The sequence below is a fragment of the Haliotis asinina genome, chromosome 1 (genome assembly GCF_037392515.1).
Source record: "Haliotis asinina isolate JCU_RB_2024 chromosome 1, JCU_Hal_asi_v2, whole genome shotgun sequence".
NCBI classification, from domain to species: Eukaryota; Metazoa; Mollusca; class Gastropoda; order Lepetellida; family Haliotidae; genus Haliotis; species Haliotis asinina.
The window spans coordinates 19,742,295-19,766,439 of record NC_090280.1 but is presented as its reverse complement, the minus strand read 5'-3'; the positions used below and the strand labels follow the sequence as shown (position 1 = coordinate 19,766,439).

At 41.6% G+C, this 24,145-nt stretch overlaps 2 protein-coding genes across 4 annotated transcripts; one reads left to right on the top strand and one right to left on the bottom strand.

Annotated features, from left to right (window-relative positions):
• Nucleotides 1-234: 234 nt before the first annotated feature.
• Nucleotides 235-15,056, bottom strand: LOC137288216 (uncharacterized). Of its 2 annotated transcripts, XM_067820662.1 has the most exons (9): nt 14,946-14,980; nt 9,614-9,695; nt 7,482-7,709; nt 7,108-7,153; nt 5,011-5,177; nt 4,217-4,265; nt 3,495-3,716; nt 2,345-2,458; nt 235-1,163 (listed from the first exon to the last, which is right to left on the bottom strand). In XM_067820662.1, the coding sequence occupies exons 2-9, from the start codon at nt 9,689-9,691 to the stop codon at nt 925-927; spliced, it is 1,143 nt and encodes a 380-aa protein (XP_067676763.1). In that variant the 5' UTR covers nt 9,692-9,695; nt 14,946-14,980; the 3' UTR covers nt 235-924. The 2 variants fall into 2 exon arrangements, with proteins under 2 accessions (XP_067676763.1, XP_067676770.1); XM_067820669.1 differs by lacking the exon at nt 9,614-9,695 and having other exon boundaries at nt 14,946-15,056.
• Nucleotides 13,870-23,849, top strand: LOC137288232 (uncharacterized). Of its 2 annotated transcripts, none has more exons than XM_067820690.1 (4): nt 13,870-13,884; nt 20,771-20,901; nt 21,534-21,664; nt 23,489-23,817. In XM_067820690.1, the coding sequence occupies exons 1-4, from the start codon at nt 13,877-13,879 to the stop codon at nt 23,720-23,722; spliced, it is 504 nt and encodes a 167-aa protein (XP_067676791.1). In that variant the 5' UTR covers nt 13,870-13,876; the 3' UTR covers nt 23,723-23,817. The 2 variants fall into 2 exon arrangements, with proteins under 2 accessions (XP_067676791.1, XP_067676782.1); XM_067820681.1 differs by lacking the exon at nt 13,870-13,884 and adding an exon at nt 17,376-17,895 and having other exon boundaries at nt 23,489-23,849.
• The last annotated feature ends 296 nt before the right edge of the window (nt 23,850-24,145 follow it).

The following is a 24,145-nucleotide window of genomic DNA, read 5'->3' as shown; positions in this document are numbered from 1 at the left end:
TGTGAAACCCATTTCTGGTGGTACCCATTTGTAAAATCGGTACAATGTGTGAAACCCATTTCTGGTGGTACCTGTTGCTAAAAGCGTTACAATGTGTGAAACCCATTTCTGGTAGTCCCCATTGCTAAAAGCGGTACAATGTGTGACACCCATTTCTGGTGGTCCCCATTGCCAAACGCGGCGTAAAGCCAAACTTATTGCACTCCATGGTCAATATAACAAGGACGTATGGTATAGATTTGCAACTTCTTTATTATCTACAAGGCGACGTTTCTGGGCTACGTTCTAGCCCTTCATCAGGCGACTGACAGAGAATGATTTACAAGCCAAATATACAGTGTGTACAGGAAGCGTGTTAGATGGAATACTTGAGATGTTCAGAGGTCAAGGAGATTCACTGACATGTTTTGATCGCTATGCACAGAGTTCAAAGAGATTAAGTGGTACGCTTAGGCAACAGACTGGTATGTAAGTCTGCTTATACAACGAAACGAATATATTGTACATTGATTAGATAATCATTGATTACAAGCCACTTATGAAGGCAGTGATATGGAGAGATACTTCAAAGCATGTACAGTAATTAGGACCAACATCGGAAAACATTTACAATGAACTGGAAGCTTGTAAAAAGTCTATTTTGTTAAGTACCAAGCACTCGGCAGGAAAACATCTGAACCATGATGATTTCAGAAGTAGCCCAGTAACGTCATGTTGTAAATAACAGACTTGTAAATCCATACCATAGGTTGTTAAATCAATATGATTTTTTTTAAAAAAACAAATCCACACACAAGCCTTTACCACTTAAGTACAAACAGGAATTATTATGACGAAGAAAACTATGTCCTTAAAAAGCAAGACATTCTTTGAAATGTGTACATGCAAATCAGATGTGATAGCATCATGCATCATGAACCGTTTCTATTTTGTGCTTCGGACAACAGGCGCGTTATATTGGGGCCAGTTCTGTATAAGGGCGTAGAAGGTGTCTCCAGGGCACGACGTCCCGCCGGATTTAGCACCGACATCGCGATGACCCAACATCGTATACGTCGACGTCAATTTGCCATTTTGGACTCCGCAGGCTATGAGCTTCTGGAGGACATCCCGTGCCGCCTGGTCTGGAAGACGCTGCATGAAGTTCCCAATGACGCAGAACCCTGTGAAACGATGGAAATATATAAAAAGAACAGAAAAAGAAACGCAAGTCTGTCTTTTTGACAAGTTATTAAATAGAAGAGTACACATATTACGTCTAATCATTTACTCTATACAAAACACTGTCAATGTAACAGCTGAAAGTTGCTGTTGATATTGAATTGCAATAAGTTCAAATTTATCACAGTCCGTCAAATGGAGATAGCCCTGAACCAAAAGTCACAATTTCTTTAGTAGCGCGTATAGTCATCATCGCCTTCACACGGGTCGTGCAACGTCGCTCCTTTGAGTTCACTAGAATCTGGAAATAAGTCTGGAGGAAGCGGTTCCACTCAAACACCAATCCCTGTCCCAAATGTGCAAGTGTGAGTCTAACAGCAATCCTACGTCCAATTTCGTCCCAGAATGTTCAATGGGATCCATCTCCGGGTAAAGAGGTGGCAATGGAAGAACTTTAACATTGTTTTGGACCAGATACCCCATCGACACCCTTGTGAGGACTGTAAACGTCGCTGGCTTTGACATGTCCAAACTGACCCCGACATATGACCGTTGTCCGTGGATTCCAAGAGCCCGAATACGACACCTCATCGTATCGCAGTACACTTCTGCCCTTGACCCTTGAACTAAGGCTGTTGTTATTGTTGCTGTCTGAGTTCCGCTCCTTAAAAGTGTGATTCGGATGAACCGATCATGCGCATGAGTTGTCACTGACTTGTGGCCGTCCGGCATGGCGACGATCAGCAGCAACCCCAGTTTGCTGACAACGACGGTGTTCAACATCTTTCCACCTGACATGACAGACCATCACCTACACACATTGACTAATATTCATTATCGTTCCTCCTGACATGAAAGAATATCACCCACACATTGACTAGTGTTTAACATCTTTCCACCTGACATTAAACACCACCACCCGCACACATTGACTATGTTGAACATCTTTCCGCCTGACATGACACACCACCACCCACACACATTGACTAATGTTGAACATCTTTCCACCTGACATGAAACACCACCACCCACACACACTGACTAATGTTGAACATCTTTCCACCTGACATGAAACACCACCACCCACACACATTAACTGATGTTCAACATCTTTCCACTTGACATCTTCTACCCAGAGGCAAGAGGCAAGAGGCATCAGATACAACAGTACCCATGCACTGACCTAGACCGATACTGTTATAGCTGTATGTGTGAGCCCCCACGGCGTCCCAGCCACGTCCCTCATACACGTTGCCGTCCTCGCCGATCACAAAGCTGTACCCGATGTCGGACCAGCCTGCAAGGTCACAAATCAAGATTATCATAATATATTCAGATAATCATATAACTGTGACGTAACAAGTATAATCCTGAAAAAATCAAGTTCACTGAGCGATTTTGGTTCTATAGGCATTGTTTCAGAAGTATTTACGCAGTGTAATGTCGGGGTAAACCTAAAATGGGCTTTAGGCATTTTAATGTTCTACTGCCTTTACGTAGTGCGCTGTTTTGTATCTACCATTGCTTGTTGGCTTGTTTGGTTTGCCATAGTGAAAATTTGGTTGATTCTGCTCCTGTCAATCTATATGAGTAGAAATGCTTTCAGATAAATGTCTCGTATGCTGTGTTTGGGCAACCAGACCCATGTGACGTATTTGAAGGAAAAATAGTCAGTTTGTAACTGGGCACTAATAGGCGTGTCTTATTTATTCATAACCGTACGCATTAACCTCGTCATTGTTCGATATGGCAGCCTGTCACGTATGTAGGTTATGACACGAGACCTCAGTACTTCCTATGAGAAAAAAAGGTTTAAGACCTTCTCGAATGATCTCATAATTGTCAGCTTACGGTGCGGGACCGACAATCCTTGCAGGAATAACAATTGTTTTATCTAACCATCCCCCAAATCGCCAACTATAACAGCCAGCCAAACTTGGTTCTAGTATATTTGGTGGCTGCTCTATTTGGAACCAGATCTGATTCTTGAATATGCGCTCATCATCTGAAATCTGGTACCGGTTCGCCAGACTATGAAAGAATGCCTGAGGCAAGAGGCTCCTCTCGAACACTACTCTCGGGTCTAACTGTGCAAGTGCGAGTGGCTGTCTACCTGCAACGATCCTACGTCCATTTTCGTCCCAGAATGTCTGGCAGTGGCGGTATTTGGAATCAGAACTATAGGCTTGTCACCGGAAATCTGGTACCAGAAATATGCTGGATATCGGGTACCATTTTAGCACCGGATGTAGCTTACAAGTCCTGTAGACTATCAGTTTTCCTGTGTGAATCAAGAGAATCAGTTCAGGTTTTGTGCGGGGAAAGCTCCTTACCGTGTCCATCCATGTGGAAGTTCTGATAGCTCTGGATCATCCGGACACACTCTCCACGTGTCTGACAGCCTGCAGTCGCCCCGTGGTGGATGAAGGCATAGTACGGAGTAAGGGAGAGTTTCGTGTACGCGTCGCGGGGTGCACGTGCCCCCCATTCTGCGCGTGTTATGATTTGAGGGCATCCTATCAGCTGGACAGAGGAAGAAGACGGATTGGCATGTCCTGAAAAACACACACAGGCTTCGAAATATGTAAATATTCCAATTCCTGCAGAATACCATTATGGTATTCAACAGGGAAAAGTAGTAAAGGAGAGTTTACATAATAATAATATTCTGCCTGTGTTAATTTAATGTTGTTACTCATTGCACATGCTGTATGAGACCCGTGAAGGTCCCTGGGTAGAATAGGCGTTCAGCAGCCCATGCTTGCCAGTAAAGGCGACAGTGCTTGTCATAAGAGGCGACTAACGGGATCGGGTGATCAGGTTCGCTAACCTGGTTGACACATGTCATCGGTTCCCAATTGCGCAGACCGATGCTCATGTTGCTGATCACTGGATTGTCTGGTCCAAACTCGATTATTTACAGACCGCCGCCATATAGCTTGAATATTGCTGAGTTCGGCGTAAAACTAAACTCACTCACTCACATGCTGTATGAACAAGAAACTCAACGTGTGTTTTAAATTCACTTGCTCATCTCCTGAAATGTAAGACTCACCTCCACAGTTTTTATGGAAAACGATGTTTCCTTTCTTGATCCATCCGCTCTGAAATAAGAGAATACAACAGTTGGTCTCCTGTTTGTATAGCAAACATCAAGGGTACATCAACCCATGCCCACTCGTGACCAGCGAACAGCTTATCATGTTCCACACAATATCTCAAAAGTTATGGATCGGCCCACTCGTGACCAGCGAACAGCTTATAATGTTCCACACAATATCTCAAAAGTTGTGGATCGGCCCACTGGTGACCAGCGAACAGCTTATAATGTTCCACACAATATCTCAAAAGTTATGGATCGAATGCAACGAAGGCACCAAAAAACATGTGAGAATGATTTTCACAATGTCAATATCAGCAGGACAATTTGCTGAATTGATGAAAACGACGACAATACTAAAACGTACTTCTCTTGACATGACGATACTCTGACATAATGAGTATAAACGATGGCAAATTATTAGCGTTGAGATGTCTCGTTGCAAAAACCTGTGCTTTCCTTAACATTATGGTGTGGATACTCTGAGTTCTCATCTGGTCGCTAGTGGTGTTTTATGCAATCACATTAGTGATTATTTTACATACAGAAACAAAATTTGAAATGCACGGTTGATTAGGTTTACTGTCTAAATACTGGCGCCATACTATACAGTGTCATATTGTGGTATCATTTCCCAGAAAAGTGACCTTGACCAGAATAACTGACATGGTATAAATTTACCCCCACACAGACGGACCTTTACCAGCGTAATTGTTTGTCTGAGAAAGTAATTGTAAATAGCCGCTGACCTTGTTGTTAACGCTGACATGTGCCCACGTCCCGCATGTGGAGTTGTAGATTTTCCCTTGCAAGGTCACACACTGACCAGTTGTCAAGGTCGTAATAATAGCACTTCCGGTTCCATATCCAGTCAAGACATCTACCGCAGCCGTGGCGCAGACACAGTCGAATGATTCTGTAGAGGCGAATGGAAGTTCTAAGTAAACGGAGTGGAGGGTGGGGTTGCCTAGCGGTTAAAGCGTTACCTCGTCACGCTGAAAACCAGGGTTCGACTCCCGTCCTGGATACAACGTGTGAAATCCATTTCTCCATGATATTTCAGGAATATTGCCGAAATTGCAAATACTATTGCGTGTGACTATACTCGCACAGTAAAGTATCGGAATACAGAGTTGCGGGTTAAGTGGAGTTTTATTAATGTGTCACATGCTAATATTCGGTGCATGACACGGTTAAAAACGAATTACATAGCATCCGACCATTTGGCCTGTTAGACCGACCATTTGGCCTGTTAGACATCTATTTCACAGTAAAACATTTAAGGTAAATAAAAATATATTTTGCACTTACATCCCGATTCTTGCAAACAAAAGAACATTCATGTATGAACCCCACACCAATCCTACCTTCCTCACACCCAACCACACATACACCCACCCCATCTCCATACTAAGAGGTTTTCTTAGAATCTCCTTCTGCACATGCGGTTGACTAAAGCGGCAAGAGATTTAACTAATGCTGTGTGTTGTAACATACACACTGACTGCTGAACGGCAGGCAGCAGCGAGAAAGCAGTCTAGCTGGTTCAACTCCATGGGAAAACTGTATTGTAAATCTGAATAAAACGGGCAACTGATCAGAAAATGAGTCTCATTACCAACTGAGTGATACTCACAGACCTACATAACCGATGTCCTAGGGGTGTCTTAGGTCGAGTGAACCTGCCACGTTCAACTTCTAAAGGGAGAGAACTATAGCGCAGCTCAGCCAGAGTACTGCGATGGGATCTGGCAATTAACTGAGTAACGTATGCTTCAGCCACCAGAGAACTTTTGAAAAGTCTGTAAGTTCGTAGTTTATTTCCATTCAACCGTCCACGATCATTGCATAATTCTCTAAACCATTCTTGTTCGTCAAGAGATCGTATCCACTCACAACATTATATAACATCAAGCCCTGTCATATTATATGTGTCATGAACTGGAAGCTGTAATTTAGAAAGTACCCCATAGGCAGAGTAAATCCAAGATCTATTAAATTGTCGGGACCAGTGCATAATGATGCTTGGCGGTCTAGAGTCAAAACCTAAGTATTTCCATTTTCTGTATACGAAAGGAACTACAGAACGTCAGTCAATGTCGTCAGCATAAAGGAGAAGATCCAACATTGCTCCACTGATGTCAATACCACAGCCTAAGCTTTTAAATGTAGCATTTAGCAAGATCGTTCATATACACTGAAAATAACGTCGGGGATAATGTGCAACCTTGGCGGACTCCAGATTCAAAAGCATGTGTGTATTCGTTCTTAACTCGAACCCTGTCCGAAGTGTTATCATACATAGCCTCAACAGCATGTAGTAATTTCACATTAATTCGGTTGTCCTGTGCAAGAAAGAGACCCTCATCCACAGCTCATTTCGAAGCTGCTTTACACCAGGAATGGCGTAGACTACCCCTTCACAGAATCAGAAGTTTTCCATCGTGGTCATTACGAGAAATTTCATGTACGAATTCGTAGTTTATTGTACGCTCTCAAAGACAGGCACTTAATCGCCAGCACACAGTCAGCCATCGGACCCACTCAGCCACCGCGAATTCCACGATATGGAACATATTATTTTACAGTATATGCTAAATTTGCAAACTTTCTAAAAGACGTTGCTTAGCACGACGGGGTCACTAGATCAAGTCTCCATAATACAAAGTTGTGTTGACCTGGCTCGAATCCCGATTGAACCGTCTTACCATGGTACTGAGTATCACTATAATGTAGAAGACGACTCCAGTGTCTCTTCGGATCTTAATGAACCATACCGTTCGCGATGTAATGTAACCTGAACTTGTAACGTAGCGGCAATAACAGTGTCTCAGTAACACGCTTACCATAACAATTTTTAATGTAGATATCAGATGTCAGCAACCAGGCCGTCTGCAACAAAGGTCAAGGTCAACGTCATTTTAAGCATTAAATTTAACAATATTATTCAGAAGGAAAAATATTATTTGTTTTCTGTGTTCATCGTCGAAACAATCACAATTGTGAGGTGGTGAGTGAGTTTAGTTTCATGTCGCGTTTAGTAATATTTCAGCGATATCACGACGGGCTTCACACATTTTACCCATTTGGGGAAACGAGCCCGGGTCTTCGGTGTGACAAGCGAACGTTTTAACCACCTGGCAGGCCCATCGCCACATTCGCAGTTGTGGACAAGCGCATCAATAATATCATCAACTTTTGGAAACCTCTATTGTCTTACCTGTCCCTGGTAAAGCACATGGGCGTATATTCGACCGTCATCGATGGCCTTCTGGTTTCCTAGATAAGGGAGACAACTAGGGGACCTCAGTGTTCCCAAACTGCTGTCCTTGGACCCGTATGTCCGCTCAATCACGGTGTCGATCGATGCACATGCGCACTGAGTAGTTGGAGCCGCGTATCCCGAGCTACTTAGCGCCACGAGAAGAGAGACAACAACCAATGACATCTGGAAACCACAAACCGCTGATCTTAGTACAATTCAGCATGACCTTGGTCACATCGTCTCAAGTGGGATTCCTAGTAAGGAGTGAATCAGTTTTATTTTATACCGTACTTTAGCAACATCTGAGCAATATCACGGCCTGGACACTGGAACGTGAAGTTAGAAACGGATTCGGGATGCTGGATTCGGGATACGGGATTCGAACATTTCTTAGGATTCGAATCCCGAATCTTAACTTTTTGTTCACATTCACGACTTAAATCGTGAATTTATGTATGTATGTATGTATGTATGTATGTATGTATGTATGTATGTATGTATGTATGTATGTATGTATGTATGTATGTATGTATGTATGTATGTGTGTGTGTGTGTGTGTGTATGTATGTATGTATGTATGTATGTATACATCTATGTATGTATGCATGTATGTATGTATGTATGTATGTATGTATGTATGTATGTATGTATGTATGTATGTATGCATGTACTCATCAATGTATCTACCTCTATGTGTACCTCTACCTGTATCTATGTATCTATGTATGCATCTATGTATCTACGTATCTATGTATGCACCTATGTATCTATATATGTATCGTGTATGTAATATATAAGTCTATGTATGTATCTATCTATGTATATATCTTTGTATGTATCTATGTGTCTATGTATGTATCTATTTATCTATGTATCTATGCATGTATCCATGTACATTTTTCCATATTTCAGGCTCAACTTTGATTTTTCTTGATATTCGAGTTTCGGCATTTGAATCCCGAATCTGAATATTTTTTTTCGGATTCGGGATTCAAATCCCGAATCTGAATATTTTGTTCAGATTCGGAGTTATGAACAACAGTGTCAATATATATTATCTCACCCCTTCTAAGGCACTAGGGGTCGCTAGTAAACCTGGCTTTCGTAAAACCATGAACACCCAAACCTACATTTTCCCATATTTCAGCCTCAGCTTTGATTTTTCTTCGTATTCGGGTTTCGGCATTTGAATCCCGAATCTGAATTTTTTTTTTCAGATACGGGATTCGAATCCGGTGAGCTTCGGTGAGCTTGCGTTTGGTGACATCACAATCCTATCCAACAACCAAACGGATTTCACCAAACGCAAGTTCACCGAAGCCATTCACATCAAACGCCACAAGCCTACCATCAACCGTGACCAAGGATATTTCATTCCACCTGCTTATGATGCACTCCTCTACCATTCGAATCATTCAAGTTTTGTATGTTGCATGGAAGCGGTGTTGATATAAATTGTAAAGCTTGTCCACTAATGCCAATTCATTTTTATCAATAGAAATTTCATACTGTCTAATTAACTCAGTGCCCAGACCATCTCCAGAGTCACTGAAGCATATCGCTTGAGTAGAGAACTTCCTACTGTTATTGTTCCTATTGAGTTTTGCAATACAACATATGTTAATAGTCGAAATAGAAAGAAATACACTTGAGAAGTTTAGTTTGCATCGAGAAGGATACATTTCTATATATAAATAAATGGTTCCGACACACTGTCAGTCATTGCTCAAGATGGCAAACGCGGCAGTAGCTGTATCATACCTACCTCATCAACGCGGCGGACGACATGCATACCACGGCGGATACAGTTTCAAGATCAACAGGACCAAGGCTGACACAACATACTGGCGTTGCTGCGAGTCAGGATGCAAGGGAACCATACAGACCGTAGATGATCGACTAATGAAGATCGGACCAGACCACAGCCACACTCCGAGCCCCTACATTTACGACGTTGAAGTCTTCAAGTGCAGATTTATGGAGCGTGTATCAAGCGAAACAACACCTATCCCTCAGATCTACGACGACGACCTATCTACCCTGAGGAAGAATGCAGTACCAGACGAGCACCTCCAATACTTCCCTACCTTCGATGCAGTGAGGTCAGCGATGTACCGCCAGCGTCTGCAGAAGATGCCTGGGCTTCCAAAGACGAGATCTGCCATCCAGCTGCAAGACGAATGGACCCGTACAGATGCAGACAATTGCGGACCATGGAGATACAGACAAGATCCTTATCTTCGCGACGGAAGGGAATCTCCAGTACCTCTGTGACCTCTCTGACATCTTGCCACCCCAACATCTTTCACTTTGTAGCCATGAGCAAGCGCGAGCAATCCAAGACTGAGGTTCGACTTGCACAACAACAAGGTCATCAGCGTGAACCCAGAAGGAAGAAGAAGTATGTGGCTGTAGACAATAAGATCCGAAGGGCGAAGGACAAGCTGATCAGCCAAGAGTTGGGTGTGATGGAATTTGTGGACAATGTGGCTGACCTTCTAGGTGACCTGAAGTGATCTTGTTTCTGAATGTGAAAGACTGATATCTTCTTGTGTTGCTTGAAATATGGAAATGTATCTGAACTATTAAACTGTTGACAGATTATTACAGATAATTTATCATTAAAATTGTCCATATATATTTAATTTGCCTTGTGTTATTTATTATTTGACATGTGATACACCCCTCTCATGTCTCAAGTTGGACTCTTCCATTCCCATACTGCCTAAAATCTGTTAATCAGTTAATCAATCAACCGTGAAAATCCCATACCACCTAATTACTTACTTGTACCTTATCTAAATATTTTAGACAGTATCCAGCACTATTTTAACATCAATATATCCAACATGTAATAATTTTATGAACACACGAAGGCGACACGTTTCTAGTTTCATTTCATCACAGTTTTCACATGCAACATTAAGAAATCATATATGTTCTTGTGTTTGTGAGGACACAAGTCGTCCCAGCTTACTAACGTTATGTGTGTATATGGGCGAATGGTTTGCAGTTTTTGTTGTTAGTGACTACAATCATGATTTCACGATTTTGATATTACTATGATTTGAAAATGTCTCCCTTTAACCGTGTCTTTTCTGTTTTAAAATGACGAAATTTCATTTGTGAGAAATGGTTTATTCTAATTATGGGAATGCCAAGTTACGAACAACGACGTATCGCTGAAATGCGCAAATACATTAATGAAAGCAATTATAACCGATTTGGGGAAGGTCAGCCATCTTTAACGCGCGTAAATATTGTGAACGTCTAGTTAAAATCTGTAATATTTCTTGTTGTTATCAATTCATTGACTTGTTACACAATAACATATTATTTCTTAAATACTTTTAGAATATTTGACAAGAGAAGAATGTAAATGCAGATGTACTTACACTGTCTTAGAAACATGAAAGAGGACATATAAAAAATATTATTTGTTCATGATACCCACAAAACATCTATAACGTGGGTTGAGACAACTGATGCATTGTTCCTCGGTATGAATGGTGCCATAATATCCATTTTCGTAGTGTCTAATCACTCTTTCGATAGCGTACAAAATTATTCGAATCCCGAATCTGGCTGAAACATGAAAAAATGTAGGTTTGGGTGTTCATGATTTTACGATACCCAGCGGCCCCTAGTACCTCAGAAGGGGTGAGATAATGTACATTCACACGTTTGTTCATAACTCCGAATCTGAAAAAAAAATCAGATTCGGGATTCAAATGCCGAAACCCGAATATGCAGAAAAATCAAAGTTGAGGCTAAAATATGGAAAAATGTAGGTTTGGGTGTTCATGCTTTTACGATACCCAGGTTTACTAGCGGCCCCTAGTACCTTAGAAGGGGTGAGATAATGTATGCTGACACTGATGGTCATAACTCCGGATCTGAACAAAATATTCAGATTCGGGATTCAAATCCCGAAACCCGAATATGAAGAAAAATCAAAGTTGAGTCTGACATGTGGAAAAATGTAGGTTTGAGTGTTCATGTTTTTAAGATTTTAATCATGAATCTGAAAATAAAATATTCAAAGATACAGAGATACATGCATAGATACATGCATAGATGCATAGATACATTCATAGATACATACATAGATGCACAGATACATAGATACATAGATAAATAGATACATAGATACCTACATAGATACATACATAGATATATGCATAGATACATACATGATACATGATACATAGATAGATACATAGATAAATACATACATAGATACATACACAGATACATAGATACACGCATAGATGCATATATACATACATGATACATACATAGATACATAGATGCATACATAGATATATAGATACATAGATACATACATAGATGCATAGATACATAGATACATACATAGATACATGCATATATACACAGATACATACAGAGATACATACATATATACATACAGAGATACATAGATACATACATACAGAGATACATAGATACATACACACACACACACACACACACACATACATACATACATACATACATACATACATACATACATACATACATACATACATACAGAAATTCAAATTCAGGATTTAAGTCCCGAATATGAACAAAAAGTTAAGATTTGGGATTCGAATGCCGAATCTGAAAAAAAATCGAATCCCGAATCCCGAATCCGTTTCTAACTTCATGTTCCTCCTGAACACCAGGACTTCACACATTGTAGCAATGTGGGGAATCAAACACGGCGTGACGGGCTTTAACCACTAGAATTAAAGGGTAAATTCTCTGCGTCTCAGAGAAAGTGATTAGAAAACAACTTGTCCTGCGTTTTCCTAAAATACTCAGGGAAAAAGATATAAAATGAATTTTGGCGTTTATTTGTTCATTACTTCTAATCACGAAAATAGGTAGTTTAAACATATATTAAAATAACTAAGCTTTTTTCCAACCAGACCCTATAATTTGGTCTTCTATTCATCATCGAAAGTATCATTTTACCGGTAAAAATATCGCAAATTTGAATATTATCAACACATTTAGAAACATGTTACAACTTCACTCACAATCAACAATGGGTGGTAAGAATTTCCTGCAGCTGACAAGCAAAGATATGAATGAACTCATAAAAATAGACCTGTAACCTTTCAAAAAGAGCACAATCTTGAAAACTGCACCTGTCTATTTCTGTTTCCGTGAGTGCTTTAAAAAATAGTAGTTGTGTTACAAACTTCGTTCCCACGGTACTAATTCCCAGAAAAATGTAAGACATGAAAATAGATGTTATTCTGTCATTCTGGACTAATTATTGTAAATCACATGCACTTCCTTTTAATGTGTTACCTAATTGACATACACATATTGTCAAACATATTTCAGCTTGTTTACCAATACCATACAAGTTATGTAGATGATCTTCGGGTGAGTGAGTGAGTATGTTTTAAAGACACTTCCAGCAATATCACACCGGTGGAGTGGCTTCCACATATTTTGTATCCCTATGGAGAATCGAACTCTGGTATTCAATGTGGCGAGCGAACGCTTTAATAACAACACTACCTAGACTAAGGCTAAGTCTCTGAATATGTATAATTTTGATAGTAACAAACAAACAAACCCATTTTAATTGAAAAGAAGACCTAGGTAGACCAGACATTCAGACCTGGACATGAGGAAATCTAGACTTGCTTCATTTTAAGGTTTTAGCACTGCAGAGAAGGCTTGATAGCAGGCAAAATAATGTGGTTCAGGGACTGTGAGACAGGCTGAAGGCGACCAACCCCGCCATGTCGACCGTACACGTTGTTGACAAGAGTCTGCCCTGGGGATCCGCACTTACTAAAAGGAAGTGATTCAGGCCCAGTGAAGCACAACCACTTACAACACAAGTCATTGTGATTCCACCAAACTGTGTCACAAGCACATCGTATACACGAACCGTAAATATGTAATCCATTTATGAACACACTTCCTTGTTTATATCACGCTCTCGGACCTTGTACCCGCACCTTACACAACAAACAATACCGGTCACACTGGGAATTTCCAATTGGAGCCCTTTATCATTTGGAAAATACATTATAAGACAATCCAGCTCAAACCAAGATTCATTTGGTAAGTCCGGGTTGATTACAAAATGCCATTTTAGAATGAGGTCAAATGTAACATATCTTATATTTGGGCTCACGTTTTCTCAATAAGTTACACATACTACTTTTAGGGGCTGAGTCAAAGCGTAGGTCAGATTGATGTAGCTCGTGGGATTCAGCCTTGTCCTATAATGCGTTTGTATTCAGTCTTGTATGTTTTCCAGATCCAAGTTAGACTTTGACACGGTTTTCAGCAAACCCTGACTTGAGACGACTAGCAGGATGGGGAGGTGAGACTCCCAACCTTTATATAACATCTTAGTTTACATGCTTTTACTATTGACTGCAGTTTTATTGTTGAAATAGTCTCTCGTAATCTCAAAAGGGACGGAACATCAAATGTATTCCATACACGAGTACATGTGTTGTATATGTTGAACCTGTATGAGATGAGACTTTCACTGGATTGTCTGATCCAGACTCGATTAATTTTATTTACCAACAGCCAGATTATAGCTGAAATATTGCAGGTGCGGCGATGACCAACAACACCACAAAAATATGCTATTCAGGTGCATAATTATCTTCTTTTGTGAATAAGCATATGTATTCAATATGGAACTCGTATTATTATCTGATGTTGATAAGCAAGTGGCATAGGTTGTGTGAACTTGGTGAACTAAATAGACAGAGAATACTCCAAAGATTTCCACACGTAGATTTCCACAAAGATTTCCACGTGTCCGAATTTTTTTATATTTCCATGCAAACTGAAAAAAAACTGGTCCTTCTATAGAATAAACAAACACGAATGGTGAAGACATAATAATAGAATATTATGTCTGACACGTTTACTCCAAGTTTAGAAGTTTAGCAATATTCCAACAATATCACAGAAATGGGTTTCACACACTGTAGCCATTTGGGGGAACAAACATGGTCTTCGGTGTAACGAGCGAACGCTTTGACCACTAGGCTACCCTCGCTCTTTTCACGACAGGTATACTTTACTCTCTCCCTCTCTCACTCTCTCTCTCTCTCTCATACATACATACACACACACACACACACACACACACACACACACACACACACACACACACACACACACACGCCAGGGCAACAAAATCGGCTATGTAAACAATCAAAACATATCCACTAAATCAGTAGTGTAAAGAAGCACTCGTACACATTTGAAAAACGATACATGAACCTGTATCGATACGTCATGATCCAGACAGAATTAAAGATGTTGTCATCCATTCATACTTATTCAAACTTATTTCCAGCCTCTAAAATGCCACTCAAGCTTCGCTCAAGCGCCCACACTAACTGCACAAGCAACACCCACCTTCTCTCAGTCCCAGCTACAACCAAATAATGACACCGGATGTAAAGTTACATCCGGGCAATTTGACGACCTACTGCGCATGCTTGTGCCGTCACCCGACAAGGAAAGAGTGCTCGAGTTTCCTTATCGTGTTTGCACAATGTCACTAGCATACAACTTCCTTGCTGATTTTTTATAATTATGTATTAGCTTGTCATTAATTAGGAAGGGTGACTGTAATTGTAAATATACGGAGTGTCATATGAGCACCGTCGGGGGGTGGGGGGGGGGGTGGGGGGGTGGTTATCAGTTACGCCGTATAATTTTTTAAAAAAATTGATAGTCGTCATGATTCCCTCTCGTACTAGTTTACTTACGTTTATTGGTTAAGTTGTTGATTAACGTCGAACTCAAAATATCCCAGCTATACGACGGCGGTCTGTACATAATCGAGTCTGGACCAAACCAGTGATCAACGGCATGAGCATCGATCTACGCAACTGGCATTCGATGACTTGTTTGAACCAAGTCAGCGAGTCTGACGACAGGATCTCGTTAGTCGCCTCTTACGCCAAACATGAGTGGCTGAAGAGCAATTCTAACCCGGATCTTAACGGTCTTTATGCATTGTAATATTTGTTTAGATACGCAGGCGATATTAAGGGTAGTAACCGAGAACCATCATACGAAGCAATTTACTTGGGGACCGCCATCTGCCGTGATGGTGGGTTCAGGTAGTGCGCGGAGGCTGATGGAACATTCAGCCGGGATAAGACAGTTTTTCCATGAAATCCTTGAGACACAAGGTTTTTTCCGGGAAAGGGGGTCATGACGATGTGGTGTAAATCAAAGCAGCTGCCTCTACGACACATTTAACACAAGCTTATGAGAGTGGCAACCCTTTGACCCATCGATTTAATTATATTTGTTAACCACTAGAACAAAAATACATAACGCCACAATTGTTGTTGGTGCGAATCAAAAAGCAAATCTTTCAAATTGATGGGGTGGCTTCTCACAACAGAAGACACAGGTTCGATTCCCCGTGAATGTGTGTTAAGACCATTTCTGGTGTCCTTGCACGTGATACTGCTGGAATATTGCTAAAGGCGGCCTTAAGAGAGTACTCTTACTTCAGAACAAACTTGAAGACATATTTATTGCAGTTATTGTGTGGAAAGTAACAGCCAAACACAAGTGATATGTTGTGTCTGGGTAACTGAAAATATCAGTATTCGCACAGCTTGATTAATGATATCATAAATATGCTTCAGATGGACACTGGGGTAATTCATTTCAGTTTACCAGTTAAATGTGGCATGCCATTAAAAACTATTTAGTCAACAGCACCTGACCCGTTATCTTATCTGACTCCTGTATGAAGAACAGAATCGCTCCTTGTGGTCAGATTATAGTTGGTCACCTTGGTCTACTTCTTGAACACAGATTACGGATCAGGCAAGCCCTTTGTATTTTTATCTTCCTGGTGCAATTCTAACTTTTGTTTGGTCCTGAGCATGTTTGCTTAGCACAAGTTACAGTATACCACGTTTGTAGAGTGAGTGTGGGTTGTACGTGAGTATGGCCATAGTCCAGTCATCACGACGGGGGACACCGGGAATGGTTTCACACACTGTAACCATGTGAGGAATCGAACCCGTTTCTTCGTCATGACCAGCGAACGTTTTGTAAATAATCGTGTCTGGACCAGACAATCCAGCGATCAACAAAATGAGCATCGATCTACGCAAATGAGATACTGTGACGTGTCAACCAAGTCAGCGAGCCTGACCACCCGATCCAGTTAGTCCCCTCTTATGACAAGCATCAGTTCTGACCCGGATCTTCCCGGATACGATACAGGTTGCAGACACATCACACTGTTCTGTACCGATGAGTACGGGTTTAGTGCTGGCAGAACTATGAACTTAGTCTCGTTCGAACCCACACCCATAAGATATTGGTGTGCCTAAGGGACGCAACTCTTGGCCAGTGTGGTGTTTCAGTCGAATAGGCCGACAATGTCTCCAAACCATATCCATACTGGTTCAATCAATTATACGCGCGTACATGAGTGCACTTATGTCAAAGATTTGACGGTAAATGTTGCGCATTTTGGTTTCGTTTTCCCTCATGTGTGCAATGTTTGAAGTCCACTACTAAAAGCGGCGTAAAACTACAAATATAAAGCGACATGCTCATTTCCCGAACTAGCTGATAAGTTCAGTTAGTGCGATCTCCCTGGGCCAGATAGTGTCACTTGTCATACTATAAGAAATAGAAGAGAAAAGAAAAGAAAATCACAATATATGAAATATATACAGTCTGACAGTTGTCAGAAAATATTATGAACGCTTAATGTTGTACTATGCATCTGTGATTCCATTCGTGACCCACTCATGTTAAGAGTGGCAATTAACTTTTAACGCACCGATCAAAGGGGGGTAACTCTAAATAACTATCGTTCGACAACAATGCGGAACACGAGACCGAGAATTCGTTACAGCAAATTGATGAGTTTGTTGACGATTCTTGTTATTGTCACAGGTGGATGTTTCGAAGTATCATGCAAGCTCCTTGCAGGGTATGTCATGCCACATGGAGGAATCGCCCTTGATCCGTCTCACTTCAACACAACAAACACAACGTCGAGAGCGGAGGCATGGGAGCTTCACAAGGCTTGTGTCGCAGTCGGTCAGCAGATAGACGAGATAGCGCCAGATCTCATATTCTTAAGCACGCCTCACGGAATTTCAGATCTGAGAAATTTTGGATTTTATTTAAATCCCGAGGCGAAGGGCGGGGCTGACACTGACAACTGTCAGTGCCCCCCGTGTTGTTACAATGTGTCGGTGGGACTGGATGTCAATGTGTCTCAGCAACTCGTGGAGAAGTTTGGATACGACAGAAATGTGACGGGGATATCTGGCTATGGACCTCCTGGTCAGAGCAGCGAACCCTTTCCTCTCAGGTAAATTCTGCTTGTTTGTTGGTGGACACCGTGAGTGAGTTGTAAGCAGCTTGTAATAAAACCCCTGCACCATCACGCCGTGGAGCATCAGACATCCTACGCCTGACCCACGCCCGCGTCAGTTATGTAGTGCATGTATATATATCCCATTATATCATTTCCGATTTGTTATATATTTTTTTGTTTATATCTGCGTTTATTGCGAACTCAAAATAGAACGAAATAAGAATGCCAAACAGGCATATCTCATAACAGAACATTGTCAACTTGGACTCTCATGGGTATTTTAATGGCGCTTCCATCACCTGTCTGTTGTTCCTGAGTGGTACAGACTGACTAACCTTTGTAATGAGAGGTCATTGTGTTAGAGATAACCTTTGTAATGAGAGGTCATTGTGTTAGAGATTCAGTTGTTACTGGGGAGTGGTTATTGAAGGGAAACAGCTATTACGATAAAGATAGTGTATTGCAACATACTATTGAGACCTACTGAGACCAACTATTGCAGCGCTATTACAATAGTTTTTCTCTCCTTCTATTGTCTCATTTGAAGTCAATTTCCAAATGAATGTTTTGTTCATTTGAAGTAAACACACGTTGAAGTAGTTTCAGTTTTTCTTGTTAACTGACAAGAAACTTGAAACCCAGATCAGGTAAATGTTAACAGTTGAAACATAAAGTCAGTGTAACTGCGTGCCTGCATCCAGACAATAAAAGCATTATCGATCGTTTTTTTTTGTTTTTTTTTTTTGTTTTGTTTCTTCTCTGTCGTAACTGTTAACTGTCACGATGACCTGGGCGAGAGGAGAGGTGCAGTAAGCTCGGGTGGCATACTCGCTCGGTCCGTGCGGATGACTACCTCTAGGAATGAGTGGTCTGACGACCGTGACTGCTAAGACATAGCATTCATGTACTGACACTCTAGCATGCAATGAATAACTCAACACAAGGTTCTGTACTCACTTTGGTTTACTCGATCCCTCTCTTCACGACAATCTGACTTGCCTGGACAGGGTAGGGCAAGCTGTTTACTGATCAATCGGGATGTGAACGTTCTGCTGTCTCTTCAACCCGCAGCGCACCTCGCGCTTACTTTTTAGTGCTGACGGCACCTTTTTTAAGGTGTTCGAGCCTGGTCCACCCTTGTCACATGACCCTGTACAATCTCTCTGATTCGTTAGAAGTTACATCATTCCCTGGTCTCATGTCGTACCTCATGATTGGAAATCTCCCTTAATTCTAATCAGTGACTCAACTTAATCTATTACCTAGTAGTAATAGCATTGGTGCTATGCCGGTCTAACCGCAAATCTCTTTTCTCGAATTCGAATGCAATTTTCACCTTATAACGCCACCGATTAATTGCTATCGAAGCCTCATTTGCACTCTATCGATAGTTCGACTCATCGTTACACCCCGACCCGTGAGGGTCCGGGGTAGAATTGGCCTCAGTGATCTAACGGTATTGGGTGGTCAGGCTCGCTGACTTGGTTGACACATGCCATCGGATCCCAATTGCTCAGATCGATGAGCTGTTTCAAAAGCATTTAGAAGTTGGTGGAATCAAACTAAAATGATTTATGGTTCAACTTCTTTATAATACAAGGTCACAACGTTTCGAGACAGATCTTAGTTCAGTTCACGTGAAGAAGAGACTAGGAACTGTCTCGAAACGTTGTGACCATGTATAATAAAGAAGTTGAACCATAAATCATTTTTAGTTTGCTCATATAGATGCTCATACCTTTGATCACTGGATTGTCTGGTCCAGACTCGATTATTTACCGACCGCCGACATAGCTGAAATATTTTGCTGAATGCGGCGTAAAACTAGAATCACTCACTCGTTACACCCCTAGTTGTTACCGCATAGTGACTATATCTTTGACAATACAGCTTTTTCAAACTTTGCAGTTTACTAAAATGTGATTCATAAGTTCTAAGCTTGACGCACTAAAACCTGCGATAAATCCACTCTCACGAGCTAGTAACACTGAGACCTGTTGTAGGAGGGCGTGGAGTCATCCCACAGATGACATCCTTATCTTGTCAACTTGCTGACGGGGTTAACCTCTTTGGTCATTTGGACAATGTGTCCGACGTCGGATCAGAAGGTCCGTGGTTAGAGGCCCAGCATCATGGTATATGTTGTCACTAACGGGGTTCTAGCACTATATTTGATATACAAATATTCGGAATTTATCGAGAGAAGATTTGCGTGATAACAGCCCATTTCAGGAGACTTGGAGATGATGTTCATTGATTTCTTATAAATCAGGGATGGTAAGGTAGCCTAGTGGTTACAGCGTTCGCTCGTCACGCCGAGGACACAGATTCGATTCCCCACCTGGAAATAATGCGTTAAGCTCATTTCTGCTGTTCTCCGCCATGATATTGCTGGAATATTGCCAAGACTGGAGTAAGACCATACCCACTCACTCCCTCATATAAATCGCAGTGGAAAAATGAAGACAAGGAATGATTGAATTTAGTCTTACGTCGCCCTCATCATTATTTCATCTGTATTACGGCAGTCCGTAATTAATTGACCCCAGACCAGCCAATCCAGTGATCAACAGTATGAACATCGATCTATGTAATTTGGTTAGGTGACGTTTCAACCGAGTCTCACAGAGCCTGACCACCAGATCCCGTTAGTTGCCTGTTACACAAGCATGGACGTCTGAAGATCAATTCTAACCCGAATCTTCACGGGTCGTGGAGACAAGAAGAATAAATACACATACATACGCGCACTGATGAGTAAATGGGTTAGCATTGCTATTAATTGTATTCTGCTGTTTTAATTCGTACAGTTGTGTTTGCAGATGCGTGTTACTGGAAACTGTTATTGTTTGTGTGGAATATGTTTCAGATGGGGTGAGGTGATCCCTCTGCACTTCGTCGGTTCACCCGGACTGTCCAGAGCCCGTGTGGTCATCATTTCACAGCCAAGTCGCCGCTACACCGACCAGGTTGCCATGATCCCCGAACTTCTAAAGCTAGGTTTGACTTAGACTTTTTTTTCACAAGGAAAAGATAATCGAGCACATACTGTCACCGCCTGTCGCAAAATTTTGAAACGATTTCTCGAAGTAATATTGCAGTGTTAATTTGTATAATTCACTGCCCATCTGGTCGTAAACCCAGCAGGCTCTCATCATCCCCTAAAACCTCGGCGGGGTGGACGAGTGGTTACAGCGTTCGCTCGTCACGCCAAAGACCCGTGTTCGCCCCCCCCCCCCTCCCCCCATGGATGCAGTGTGTCGAGCCCATTTCTGGTATTCCCCGCCGTGTTATTGCTGGAATATTGCTAGGCCTTAGGCCTTCAGCAACCCATGCTTGCCATAAAAGGCGACTGTGCTTGTCGTAAGAGGCAACTAACGGGATCGGGTGGTCAGGCTCGCTGTCTTGGTTGACACATGTCATCGGTTCCCAAATGCGCAGATCGATGCTCATGTTGCTGATCACTGGATTGTCTGGTCCAAACTCGATTATTTACAGACCGCCGCCATATTGCTGGAATATTGCTGATTGTGGCGCAAAACTAAAGTCACTCACTCACTAATTTCTCAAAGAAAGCATCAATGTTTCCGTTTTTGTTTGAAAGTTTAGTTCATATGTTGTGTTTTGAGCAGGATCCGACATATATACGTACTTGGAAGGGTTACCTGAACGAATAGTGATGATAATCAGCGCTGACTTGGCGCACACGCACCTGCCAGATGGACCTTACGGCTATTCCAACACGTCGGAGCCTTTTGATATGGTAATACAATGCTAATTCTAATCCAATAAGATAGGGGCGGGCGAAACGATTTATCAATATGAAATGCTTTTCAACAGTAATGGAACTTATTTCATGAAATAAATATTTCAATTTATGTCAGTTGGTAATCGTCTTTAAACACAGTAACGAAGTAGACTGAGATAATTTGGTTCCCATTTTATATATTTTTGATAAATGAAAATGATGAAATATGAAACTTTTTTATAGTTCTATATTTCTTGGCATTTGTACATATTTGCACATGTATATCAGTGTCTATGTAAAGAAAAGGTGACAAGGTGACCAGACGTTTGTGATTAGGTTTAGACGCTTGTACATTTTTGCTGTGTATTCCGTAATGTATTAAAAACATGTGCGTTCTTCCTGAATCATTTCAAAAGGTATTGTTTTTTATGTTAGATTTTTGAAAATAAACTGCTTGCGTACAATTTTGAAAAGATTTATTTAGCATCGATCAAAATGATCTGTTTTTCATGAGTGTGCATTGTTAAGACTTGTCTTTCTACTGTGAGCAGATTTTATTACCGCGGCGGAGAATTTAACGTTTCAAATATTGTATTTTGTCTTAAGGTGGGGGTGAGAATTCAAGGCGGGTGGAACATGGGAACGTCAGAGAAAAATGATAAACTAGGATTTTCCATATTTAGATTTTCTGACATGATACATCAGGGGGCTCCCGCTGGGATTGTGTGTGAGAACTGACGCACTTCAGACTATGTTGGCCATACAGGTAGGCGAACCGGTCTATGGTCAAGCTTCATGGTCAGGAACAGTAGTCCGGCATGGTGACCTTCACCTATTGCTCGGATTACCCTTCAGGTATTCAAAGGCCGGATAGCCGGGATTGTGCAGAGGGGTGAACAACCAATAAGCGTATGTCCTTGACTGAGATTGGTTTAACAATGACCAGTACTTCACAATTGGCAAGGGCATGTTGTATAGATATTGAAGTGATGCGGACGTTTACTTCTTTCAAACAAACGAGGCAGTGGTCGTGTCCGAAATAGCCACTGGTCCGTACCTGGTAAAAATCCAACCAGACCAGAAAATGTCCACAGTCACTGGCCCGACTGGCTTGTGAATTCTCATGGGATAATGTTCTAAATATACCGCTGCTGCTGGAATGCTGCTAACAGTAACTCCTTATTATTTGTATTGTTTGCTAGCTTCGGTGAATGAAACTGTGTACAGGGCAGACATTGACTTTGTACTATATCACAACAGTGCTTTCGTGACAAGTGTTGACAATAAGAGCTGAAGTCCTGAAGCAAAATATTCATCCAAGGCAATGGCTGTAGTAGGTGTAACCGTTTCCAGTTATCTCCCTTTGAACGTTTTCCGGCATTGACGGTTTGACAACGGTCGGTTTGGTATAACGATGGCGAGGTTTATGGTCTCGGTCTTAACTGCCTGGGCCAGTCTAAGCATAATCATTCAGGATTGTCTTCCAACGTCCATGCCTGTCTGGACTCTCAGTTTAAATATAGTGACCAGCACACTACATTCTTACACTGAATCAAACCAGAAACATTTACAACACTGTTTAAAGTGAAAAACATTGCCTCTTTACTCAACCAAATATTCACTAATTTATGGGCCAACCGGTTGAACCGTTCGCTCGTCACGCCGAAGACCCGTGTTCGACTCCTCGTGTTGTAAGCCCATGGGTGTCAACTGCCGTGATTTTGCTGCAGTATTGTTATCAACGGGGGAAAACTACACTTACTCACTCACCCTGGCCCAACTAGTTACAAAGAGCATTAAATTCGTGTGACCCGCAGTTCGTTCAATTTCTGGTTTCAGGCTGTGGGCGAGTGGGCAGCGTCATTGAACGAGCACGCCTTACTGGTCACTGCCTCGCAGCTTGTGGACAGAGCCCTCTCATGTGGATACACAGGCCTCGTCATGATGCACGGGGTGTTCTCTGCAGGGGGTCTGTCGTCATGGCAACCGGATCTCCTTGTCAACCACCACCCCAGTTACTATGGCATGCTGGTTGCTTCGATGACAAGAAGGAATATTGTCCGCGTTTCCTGAGAGTTCATTTGAAAAACTCATTATTGTGAAAAGAATATTTGAAAAATATTTTTTCTGAGTTCGTTTGATTTCAGAACTTTGACGGATGTATGTGATTGGTGGAAGTGATTAAATGGTTTAATGCATATTGTTTTCATTATTGTCGCTTATCATATGTTACATAAATCGCATCTGGCTGAAGCCAGATCAGTAAGTATTACCCGGCGTGTACCATGCTCAACTTAACCGAGGTTTGGGATAGCCAAGTGGTCACACCGTTTCCACGTCATCTGTATGACCCGGGTTCGATTCCCATTGTGGATAATGCGTGCAATCCATTTCTGTTGTTACCTGTCTGATAATGCTGGAATGTTGTTAAAATGGCGCCATTTTAACTCAACACTCGAAAGATCAATGCTTGGTTAGCTATACAGAACGGTATTA